The sequence below is a fragment of the Clupea harengus genome, chromosome 17, assembly GCF_900700415.2.
Source record: "Clupea harengus chromosome 17, Ch_v2.0.2, whole genome shotgun sequence".
NCBI lineage: Eukaryota > Metazoa > Chordata > Actinopteri > Clupeiformes > Clupeidae > Clupea > Clupea harengus.
Window position 1 is genome coordinate 8,740,740 of NC_045168.1, and position 12,290 is coordinate 8,753,029.

The 12,290-nt window shown below is 43.1% G+C and overlaps 1 protein-coding gene across 1 annotated transcript in view; it reads right to left on the reverse strand.

Moving 5' to 3' along the window:
• The window catches only part of pou6f2 (POU class 6 homeobox 2), a 100,964-nt gene that overhangs the window by 38,850 nt on the left and 49,824 nt on the right, over positions 1-12,290 (reverse strand). The window contains exon 5 of the mRNA XM_042710318.1: positions 3,046-3,428. Coding sequence (XP_042566252.1) covers positions 3,046-3,428 — 383 coding nt within the window. The remainder of the gene's footprint in view (positions 1-3,045; positions 3,429-12,290) is intronic.

The window sequence follows — 12,290 nt, forward strand, 5'->3', positions numbered from 1 at the left end:
GGATGTTGAAAAGCCCAAAAATGGTACAGATATTTTGTAGGGCTTCCACACCACCTTGCACTTTTAGCTAAAAATGATTCTGCTGTCTATTACAGTGGACATTCTGTAAAAATAAGTTTTGTCAGTCTAAAAACAGTTTAAATTGTACGATTTTTTGCAGTCACAACAGAAACTCGGGATGTTTGTCAAAAATAAAATATATTGAGTAATCAACTTAAATGTTATGATAGTGTTTAATGAAATGTATATTTAATCTAATGAATACTTAATGCTGAAATCAGTATGATTAAATGCATGCCCTTTACAAAGAAATAGTGGATTCAGAATATGATGAATCCCATGATTAAAATTTGTGAAAAATGTGATTTATTTAATAACCTGTAAAATACAGTAAAATAGCAAAAGAGGGTAGTTGTAAAATATATCTTTATGGGTCAATACAACCCTTCTTGTTATATTATATATTACAGTATTTTGAAAAATATTCCAAAACTGAATATTTGAATTGAGAATGAGAATTAACATGAAAATGAGAATGAATTACACAATTACATGAAATGTGTACTTTAGATATTATACAATGTATAAGGGTGGGGGGGTTCAACTCCAAATTTGAACCAGTTCTGTAGAATGTCCCCTATAGGGAGTTAACGCTCTGACTTTGACCTCTCATGCTTGTTTTATTCCATCTCACTCTGAGTGCCGGAGTCGCTGAGAGAGAGAGAGAGATGACGCTTCTTCAGTCACCTCAGAAACAATGCCGGTGCTTACAGTGCCATCATGGGCTCACTATCATCTTCTTGGGCAATAACCACATCCATCCAGCTGCACCATAAAGACCTCTCTCAGAGAGAAAGTCACGAAAAGAAAACATTAATTTACAGTGAACACATCAGCAGCTGGGAGTTTTGCAATGAAGACATTGCTGAGAATTTCTTGGGTATTTATATGGTTAAGAAATTTTTCTGGGGGTTTTATTTTGTGTTTTTAATTCTAGACAGGGCCATTTTGAGATGACAAAGGTCTGCAGTGCTTACAAAAATAACCCAGGTGTAATGACTAACCTAAAATCTTCAAGTCCACCTAAAGATATCATCACGAAACACACCACAAAAAACAACACAAGTAGAAATATTTGTCCACATGCCTTTCCAACTCCCATACTAAGAGCAGTGATGGCTGGAGGCTAAGGAGTGGTCTGTTTTTGGTAGCTTCCAGCAGATAGGCCGGCTCAGGGGGCCGTAATGTGTTGGTTGAGTCTAGCAGGGGCCATGACAGGTCTAGATCTAGGGACCAAGGGGTGAAATAAATGGCCGCGACTCATTCCGGCCATAAAGGAGGACGCAGCGCAAACCAATAAGGGACCTGACGCTGATGAATGTGGCCGAGACCCAGGAGGCGACCCTGCCTCCCCTCCTCCCCAGAGATGAAACCAGGAGGAGATATGAAATAAGAGAGGGGTTATTAGTGGCAAGGCATGACAACTGGATGGACAGAGGCAGAGTGAGATGGATAGACAGACAAACCCAAAGAAAGAAAGAAAGAAAGAAAGAAAGAAGGAAAGGTGTGGTAAAGTAAGGAGATACATCTTCAGATCGGTGAAATGAGTTCAGGCAGCCATCTTTGTGTTTAGTTTAAAAGATTATAGGGCCTTTGTTCATACACCACATGGAGTAGTGTATGATTCTGTAGAATATCTACCCAATAGAAATGCAGTTGGTCATTTAGTATTAATAGTTCATTTTGCAATAATGAGAATAGGAATAGGGATAGGAATCACAATGGCTACTGTGAAGGTATTATGATTTACAAGGCAATACAATTTGAATATTCCTACTTGATATTTTACTTTAGTTTTTCCTTCGAAAAGTAAAAAAATAAGTGTTTTGTTGCACTGACATTGACTATTAATACGCAGCTGTGTGTGTTTTTTGCTGGTATTAATGGATCAGCCCATGAAAGTCCAATAAATCCAACACAATCCAACCAAAAGGCAATATTCCAAGGTTTGTGGCAAATTGGAGTTCATTGTTAACCCCATCCTAGGCTTTCCCCCGCTGGTATGTTAAAGTGGGTAACTCGATATCTCTCCCAGGGATTGACACCACTTCGTAATCCTCCGGGGAGCTGAAACTTCAGGGTAATATGAACTCTACCCAAAGAACCTGTCAATACCTAATTATCATAAAGTAGATTCTAATCGGTTTTCACACTGAACATCATAACTCAAAATCTGATCAGTCAGATGTTCATTTTCAGTAATAGCACTGGTCTATTGCTATCATAGGCAGGTGGATATAAAAGCCTGAACTACCAATTCTCAATTTTATGGCGTTCTCAGGGACAACCCTCTGAACGGCAACCTACTCCAGGAACAATATTTGTAATATCCAAGATTTCCCCAGACAAATTCAATCACCCAATTGAATTACTGTCCCATTCCCTAACATTCAAGCCAGACCATGTCTCCGCTACCCAGAATGCTCTTGACGCACTGTGAATAATGCAGTAGAATTAAGTGAAAGAACATTTTATTTAGAAGATTATTTTTTATTTGCTTTCAATTTACTTCCTTGACGGCAGACCTTCCAGTCTCCATCTATGGTCTCTGCTAAAAAGAATGATGAATTCTGAGTAATGGCTGGATATATTTAAGAGGGCTATGGGCTGAAACTACAGCACTTCAAACTACTGGAATGTTCTTTTACTAAATGAGCTCTGTGTAGACTGACAGGGAAAGATGTACGACCATTACTGTTAGCACCTAAAATGGGAGCGCTGGCAATACAAAGCATGATTTATTGATGATAGACATTGATGAGAACCTCCCAATTCTCATGAAGGCTACAAGTCTGTGAAACTATTAACTGAACTGAACTGGACAATTTGGGCAGATGGATTAGAATAAAATCATTCCTTCAATCAGATTTGATAGTTATTTTATTCAGCATCTCAAAACTCCTAAATTGCTGAATACTTTTCTCTGTGATTATAGTCTCAGAACAGGTTTGCATCTTTTTTAAAGTGGCCTAAGGATCAAAGGTTAAGTCGTGGGCTCACCGTAAGTGGCATGGGAGGGGTCACCGGGGAGGGCAGGCTGCGCGCTGGCGACTGGTTTTGTTGCCTGTGGGGCGGAGACTGTGGGGCCTGTGCCGAGCTGTGATTGGAGGAAGCCGAGGAGATGGAGCCAGAGGAGGACTGCTGTTGGCTGGCAGGGCTCAGCGGGTGGTGAGGCGCCATGTGATTGGCTCCCTGGAGGTGGGACTGGGTGCAGTGCTGTGACTGCTGCTGTTGCTGTTGCTGCTGCTGTTGCTGTTGTTGCTGTTGTTGTTGTTGTTGAAGGTGTTGCTGCTGCTGCTGGTGGTGATGCTGCTGAAGCTGCTGAAGCTGCTGCAGGTGCTGGAGCTGTGAGCTCAGGGAAGAGGTAGCTAAGATAGAGAGAAGGACAAAGAGAGAGAGAGAGCTCTGTTAGAGACACCGCTCAAAGGTTTTCAAGAAGAATGTAAACATGATCTTTGTAAACACGAATGTAAACATGATACTTTTACACACAAAGGCATAAACGTTTACTATTAAAATGCAACTTAAGGGAAACAATTTGTGTACTGATAATGATTTCTGCTGAAAAACTGGCATTGTCAGTCTCAATGTAAAAGGTTAGTTCTCCATTACCAAGACATATAGCATGTTTTTGGTACTCTGCTGGAACTGCTTTCATGGTCAGGTTAACGTTTGACAACCCTGAGGTGAGCGAGGACACCGCCACTATGAACACATTTAAAAGCTGTGGCTTTTTGAACTTCTAACGTATGCATCTTTTTCTGAAGGGTCCTTGGATTGTAGATGCCTGCAATTCACTGCTCTCCTCCTGTCTCATTTTCTATTGCCCTCCATCATCTTCGTGCAACCTTCCCTCCATTTCCGAGGCGCTCCAGGTGCATTTAAGTCTCCGGATCCCCCGTACAGGCTCCCTGGAGAGCGAGGCTTAGGAGCGCACTCATACAGCGCCATAACAAGGGCTCCATACAGTGATGGTGGGAGTGCTAACCCTGAGGATCAGGATCTCGAGACGTGATACGATAATGGATCGCTCTTTTCACCTCCCTTATAGTGATGTCACAATAACAATACAAAATATGTCAGCCTTGTCTGCCAATCACAAAAAAGTACCAACTTATGCCCCGGCGTCATGCCAGAATGTTGGAAATGGGATGAATGGCAATGACATGGTTAAGCATAACAGTTCACTGTACTCCTTACGAGTGGAAACTTACTGGAATAAAGAGGCATCTGCAAACCTCCTGTAGATGCCCCCCCATCCCCAAAAAAGAGAAAGGCCACTGAGAAAAGTGCAAGGCCATGTATTCTGTGCCATATACAGTAAATGCATGAAATGTTACGGTACACATTTTTAAGGAAAGGGTTCAACAAAAACTGTAGGTTTGTAAAAACTGTCCCTCATTGCAAGTAGTGCATAGCCACTTGACAAGAAATAATATAGTCACACAATGGCAAACTTACACTGTGTGTGTATTCCTCTGAGGCTATTGTAAGAGTGTGTTAATGGCGAATTTAAGTCATGCTCTTCGCCCCTTTGTAAAAGACAACTGGACATCTTTTTCCACTGAGGTTAACCTTTTCTTTTGAAACTCTTTTGAATAGTGGAGTGAATTCTCTGTGCTGCAAATTCACTAAATGCAAGTGTTTTGACCTGAGGTGCCTCCGACTTGTATTCATGGATACAGAAAGAGTTGAGTTCGCCACAGAATATTTTCTATTCTAGAGAGCACATTATATATATATATATATATATATATATAAAATCAGAGATGATTTATACTGAAGTTGATTCCTTCTACAGTTACTGAAATTCACCTTCGACTTGACCTTTCTCTCGCTGACACGGAGAGAGGAAGTTGTGGCGGTAACTGAAAAGGCAGCTATAAAATGCCCCTGTGAATACACTTCACTCTGCCAGCATTCTCTCTCTCTCTCTCCTTTATGGATAAATGCACAACAGGCCAGGTGAGGTCATGTGGACATGCAAGAGCCTCTTTCTGAACTTTCAAACTTTACTTTGTTGTTCAGTAGTTCTGTTTGCCAAATCCGCCTTTAGTTTCAGGTGGTTTTAAAGTTAAAGTTTAAAAAAGAAATCCCTGAATACCGTGCTTCAGATGACAAAAAAACAAAAGCTCACCTTGTGTTGAAACTGAATAGCACATAACCATGATCTAACAATAATAAAAGAACAGTGCCCATACCATTTGGAAAAAACGCATTTACAATTACTTTCATTGTTATTTATACGGTCATTAATTACTAACTCTCATACTTATACACATCTTATTATGGTAGATGTAGAATCTGTAACACATGACAGAAACAAGAAAACAGCGGAGAACAATAACTGATCGATACCTGTTTGAGTGGTAATATAAAATGTATTGATAACGCAAAAGAGAATTTGAAAACATAGCGTGGACAAGTGGGTGTATATAATTAATTGATGCACTTGAATACCTGAACTTTTCTCCCCTCATTCTAGAATAGAATGAGAAGGAAAATACATTGGTTCTGACATCTCTTTGATTACCGTGGTTACCCTGAAATGAGAGCTGGACAGGCGTTCGAACATTTGATCAGCTCCTTGGCTCAGAGAAGCAGAGGAATCAGAGGGGGAAAGGGGAGGAGAAAGGGGAGGAGGAGGAGGAAGAAAAAAAGATGCCGTCTCATGACCAGTAAACAGCGCTCTTTTAAATTTCTTCTACCTTCTGACACATTGACACCTCTCTCACACCCTAGCATGAATTATAAATATGGCGGGTGCTTGGCAAGAGCCAAGAGTCCAATTCTCACTTGAAATGTTGAGGCAAGTTGTCTCGCAAGCACTGACAGGGCCAGCATCTGTATCTCTGGCGAGTGCACCACCAAAAGATGTCGAGTGGTTGTGATTGTGTGTGCGGGGAGGGTGGGGAGCATCAGAAGAAAAGAAAGAGGGGGGTGAGAATGAAAGAATAAAAAAAGGAGAACTGAAATAAAAAAAAAGAGGAGAGAGATTTCTGTCAAAAAATTATCGAAACCAGAGGGAAGATCAAAGGCCATCGGAGAGTTTTCCTCCAGCGGCGGCTACGAAGTCCAGAGAAAAGCATGAGAACAATAAAAGAATAGGAAAAAAAGGAAAAACAAACAGAACAGAGAGAGCGAGAGAGAGAGTGGAAGAGCTAGATAGAAAGACAGAAGGGGGGGGGGGGGCGAGAGATAAAACCCCATGTGGCCTTATTATACGGCTAGCTCCGCAGGTAAGCGCGCGCCTTAACCACGGTGCGTTATAAATTCTGTCATCTTGTTAAGGCTGTCAGGACCACTGACCTTCGCTTCCCCTCTAAATGTGCAAGCAGCTTCATAAAGCTTCCTCCGTTAGCCCGCTGCAGATGCTCCCCTTAATCTGAGCTATCGGGCCACGGCTAATTATCTCCTCTCCTCTCATCAATTCTTCCGCTCCACTCTGCTCTCCTCTCTTCTTCTCTCCGCTACTCTCTTCCCACAAACCCTGTCTTTTCCTCAAATCTCCCTGTTCTCTCCTTGTTCTATCTATTGTTTCCTGTGTCTAATTCCTTGTCTCCTCTTCCTCTGTTTCCTTTCATGGACCGATGGTGTGACCTCAGAAGAGGAGGAGGAGGAGGAGGAAGAGGAGGAGGATAGAGAGCCAGGACAGGGTGACAGTTTTTGTGGGATGTGAGATTGCAGGCCAATTAGGTCTGTACAATGATTTTGAATGGCTATTTATGCTACATGCACTATTTTCCCCTTAAATGACATGTATCTACAACAATAATATGTCAAGCTTTAATGATGTATTAATAACGCTAAAGTGAAAGTTTGCCACTACAGGTAATCTGAAGAGCCTCAACCTTCTCACTCTGTGAGGGCCTTATAATAAGTGACACATGTAGTTGAACCACAGGGTCAGTCTTCCACCAACTCTGCCCCTTACTTGGGGACAAAAGCGAACTACGACGCTCTGTTTTGACGCGGCGGCTGTCACCCCGACCGAGAGCGCGTGCCACTCACTCCCCCTCACTGCGTCTCCCCTCACCTGCATCCCCTCTAATTCAGCCTGCGCCTCCTTAATTAGCTGCACCATGCCTGAACGCTGGGACAGGGGTGGCGGCGAGTGTGTGTGAGCTGTGGGATGTGTGAGTTTTGTTTTGGCACAGGTCACAGCACCGTGCTTAACAGGGGCTTGTCTGTCTGACCTCCGAGACCTGACAGATGTATGTATCTTTGTGTGTGTGTGTGTGTGTGTGTGTGTGTGTGTTTGTGGTGGGGTGCACCTCCTTCAACATCACAGAAATCATCTGTCGTGTGTGTGCGCGCATGTGTGTGTGTGTGTGTGTGTGTGTGTGTGTGTGTGTGTGTGTGTGTGTGTGTCTGATTGTGTGTGTGTGTGTGGAAAAGAGACAAAGAGGAGAGAATGGAGAGTCGTGTTGGCGATGGTGGCGGCTGGCGCATGAAGTGTGAAGTGAGACTGATTGCCACAGGTCATGAGGCGAGGTCAACACCGTCTCGTTCGTCAGACGCAGGCTATTTTTGTACCCTGTGGTGTGGAGGAGTTGTGTGTGTGTGTGTGTGTGTGTGTGTCTGTATGTGTGTGTGGGAGGGGAGTGGAGGGGGGTTGCAGGAGGAGGGCAGCCACCTCTCTCATTACCCAACAACCCCTCTGGTCACCACCGCCCCCCTATTAATGCTGTTTTTTCTCTCCAGGCTTGTTTTCTGACTCTGTGGTAAGTCTGTATACAAGTACGTGTGTGTGTCCTTGTATGTGTGTTCATGTGTGTGTGTCCCCGTGTGTATGCGTATGTGTTGTGTGTGTGTGTGTGTGTGTGTGTGTGTGTGTGTGTGTGTGTGTGTGTGTGTGCGTGGCTCTCCTTGACTGATTTTCCTTTAATTGGCGGGACAATCAATTCCTGTTTTGTCTCCCATCATTACGAGCATTCAAAATATTGCAATGTCAAAATCCTCACTTCCTAATGTGCAGCGTCTCCTGGCCACCTGATGAACTCAGTACAGCTAACCACAGACATTGCTCCAGAGGCTAAGGATGAATTGGAGATCACCCCCATGTTCATGGCAGTGCTACGCTTATGTGACAAATCCATTTACCCTGCTTTACATGTATCAGGCACTGCCTCTTCATCTGAATCATGAGTCATCTGAAACATAACAGCTGTGTTTCGAGCATTTAGCTTTGAAATTAATCTGAACAGCATTGGCTTTATTTCATAAGACACTGACACCAGGTCAAAGATAATGCCAATTGTTAGCTAACTCAGCTAAGTATTTCTCTACCACTAGAAGCATTGACACTAAAAGCATTCATTCAAAGGATGTTCTAAATGCAAGGTTAACCACTGCCATTAAAATACTGTGTGCCCATTAAGAATACTGTGTATAAAGGCAGATAGAGTGAACAGATAGAGAGAGAGAGAGTGAATGCACAGTCAATTACAGTCCAATCAGTGAGCCTGGGGTCCTGGCTGTAGTTAATGAATCAGTGTGGAGAGGGCACCTCCTGAGGACTGGGCAGCCCAACATCCAGCACTCCTACAGGCTGGCACAGTTTCCAGGGCATGAGTCACCCGCCACCAAAGGAGCAAACAGTCTTGGCTGTTGGCCGCAACTGCTTACTCAGCCACGCACTCTGATAATTACACCACCAGAGAGAGAGAGAGAGAGAGAGAGAGCGAGAGAGAGAGAGAAAGGAAAGAAGAGAAGAGAAAGATGAAGAGAAAGAAAAAGGTCCTCTGATGACCGACAGCAGGCCAATAAAGCAAATGCTGCTTCTAGAAAAACAGATGTTCAAGAATCGATGATGCAGAAAGGGTTCAATAATGTGACATTCTTCATAATCTTTTCTCACTCTTACCTATGAAAGGGAATGGAGGATCCACATGCACAAATAGATATACGGACACATACATACATACGCACACACACACACACACACACACACACACACACACACTCCCACACACACTCCCGCTCACATACAACACAACATTTAATAACTGTGCCTTCTTGTTTTCAGTCTTTTGTCAGTGCAATCACCTTGGCCTAAGAGTGTAGGTGTGTACATGACTGGGATTCTTTTCCTCTATACTTTTCGTGCCTCACAAATAAAGAGAGAAAAATACTGCAAGCAGCAGAGCTAGCTGAGCGTGTGTGCTACCCTCAGTCACTGGAGACAATATCAGCGCCAGTGTTGTGCACGTTCACACCTCTTATGAACTAGTTCAAAGTTCAGTTCATACAAGTAAACATGAATCGTTCACGTTCATAGTTCACCATTTAAATTCTGAACTAGTTCATAGTTCAGTTCATTTTCATTTTTTTTTTTAATTATTGCTAATTTTTCAGGAGGACATAATTTGCACAGAAAGGTGAGATTTTTACTGTCGGAAACTTTATCAGACAGGTTGTAAAAATCCCGCACATAATAATAAGGTGGATCTGATGTAGGCCTACTCGCTGAGTCTGCGTCTCTGTTTTCGCTTTCACTTGCCATTTTTATATTGACACCGAGAGCTGTTGCCTTGGAATACGTTGCTTGTTTGGTATACATGTGTGTGCGATGATTCATGGGTAATATAGGGCGAAGTCGAGTTAGTTGGTTTAGGTATCGCAGAAATTATACGGGTAGCCTACTGTTATAGAGGGGGTTCGGGAAATGTGTAATCACTGAGGGTCATCCGATTAGAATGGAAAAGAATGGAGACTTGGATATTCAGTTTGATTCTTCACTCTTTGTATTGCATTAACAACAATGAATGGGATAAATTGTAGGTGGGTGTATGTTTGTATGTGTGTGAGTGAAAGTAAAGTACAAACAGAAAATATACATTAATACACAGCCCTGTAGTAGCCTACCATTTAAATAATGAATTATACAGGGAACTAAAGGTAATAATTTAACCTCTTCAGTAATGCCATGCTACTGGCTTAATCTCAGAACAGAACATCATGCTAGATTAATTAAGTGACAGTGCTCGTAACAATTATGAGAAAGCTAAACTATAACAAACACATAATGACAAGGTAGGCTACAAAGTCAAACTCACGTGTACATGGACGCACACAACTTCAACAAAGTGCAACGTTCAATTATGTGAAAATATGCCCGAAGTTAACTGCTACTCCATCTAAATATGCGATATCAAAACATTGCACAGTGAGAAGTGGAGTCACATGACCAACGCAATTACCAAATATGGTCATTTACCAAAACATGGTCTGTCTTGGCAATTTAACGACAGGTACTGAGCAACGACATGGTACAAGCATTCGATTTAGACAGCGTCTTTCCTCAGTAGGCTAGAAGGAAAACATTCAGTAATGTTTTAGCTAGACCTCAGATAATATGAACGTGTTCACCGTTCAAATTCATTATTTGTCATGAAGTTGCGTTCAGTTCATCGTTCTCATAAAAATGAACGTGTTCAATGAACGCGTTCTTTTGAACGCGTTCATGCACAACACTGATCAGCGCTCTCAGGAGATGCAGAGAGAGAGAGAGATAGAGAGAGAGAGAGAGAGAGAGAGAGAGGGAAAGAGAGAGAGAGAGAGAGACAGAGAGAGAGAAAGAGAGAGAAAGAGAGTGAGTTGACATGAGAGCCGAGTGGATCTGGGGGAGTTTAGAGGGCGTCTGGAGGAGTGAGGAGTGGAGTGGGCTGCTGGGAAGGATCTAGGGCTAAAGCTCCAGCTTTGGGAGACACGGTCATCATCAAAATGCTTTCATAGGTTCCAGAAAGTTCTCCAGGCCCCCTTGGGAGTTTTTGGAGAGGAAACAAAAACAAAATAAATGCTTCTTATTTATGTCTTGAAGACAAAGACAACAGAAAATGATTGCCTTGATGGGGAAATGGATATTTAAATGTGAGAAAAGAAGTGTATTCTTACAACCATAAATAGATTTAGGTGCTATGAATTCCTGCGGCACATTTTAACGTATTTAATTAATTTATATTACATGAACATGAATATTACAACATGTAATATAATCTTTGTGTGTCTATGCAACACAGACTACTATGAGCCGGAGCTAAGATAAAAAAATTACTGCAAGTTTTCAATATATAAAGAACCTAAATGTAAGAGAACTAGTTGATAAAACATAAAGCCATTATGTTTTTTTTCACATAACAGAGCTAGTACTTGTTGCCCAGTGTAGCATGTTTTGTATTTTTTATTTTCCTCTCCATGATAGATGCTGTGGTGTCCTTGCTGATTCTAGCACCTTCCACGCTCTGTGTGTCACAGTTGTAGTCTTCCTCAAAGCAGTCATGTGACACCGGCTCTGTGTCTGCCAAAGCGCTCGCGCAAAATGGCACCCGTCACCCAACCAGCAGGCAGAGCGGAGGGCTAACACCATCACTGCTTGGATCGCTGCCCTCACCGGACATCCCACTGTTCTCCCTCCCTTCCCCTCTCTCTTCCTTTTTCTTTTCCTTTTCTTCAGCTGACCAGCTCCCAGACTACACCGGGGCTCTGGGACGGACTCTGACTTGGATCTGGTCCCGGATTGGCCTGGCTCCACGCCGGGCCGGGGCCGAATCCGGACCTGGACCCGTTCCGGTGCCCACTGCGATCTGGAAGGTCATTACCCAGTTCTCACGGACCCCATCATGTGTCGCCGGGGCCGGCGGTAAAGAGCCTCATGCAAAATGTATGCTTGCGCCGGCTCTTTCAGTGGGCGGAAAAATCAATAGCACCAGGCCCTGATGCTCTGGGGGGACTGAGTGCTGCTTGACTGACAGTAAAAGCATCAGGAGATGGAGCCGCTGCTTTTACTATGGGGAGGGGGTTGTGGGGGGTTAGAGTTGGAAGGGGTGGGGGGGGGGGGGGTGGGGGGTGCAGAGCTCCACCACAGGCGCTTTGCTTACCTCCCCTCCCCTCATCCCCCTCGTTGACTGATCATATTTTGATAGCTTCTTTGCTCGTCAGTGGATTTAAGGCAATTATGGCATTAAGAAACAAAATGGAGCACGAGAAGGCGAGATGAGAAAAGCAGCCTGTATTTTTTTCATGTTTCTTATTTTAAGAGAAAAAGCCTCTTTTGTGTTGTTTTTTGTTAGCCTTGTTTTGTGTTTTTTTTCTTTTTCTGTATGCCTTCCAGCAACATTATGGGGTTATTAGGCAAAGCCGAGCTCCCGCTCTCCTGCAGAAATGAAATGATTTTCAGATAATGAAAAGACAATGTGGAGATGAGGAGGACATCACAGGCCCCTTTGTAG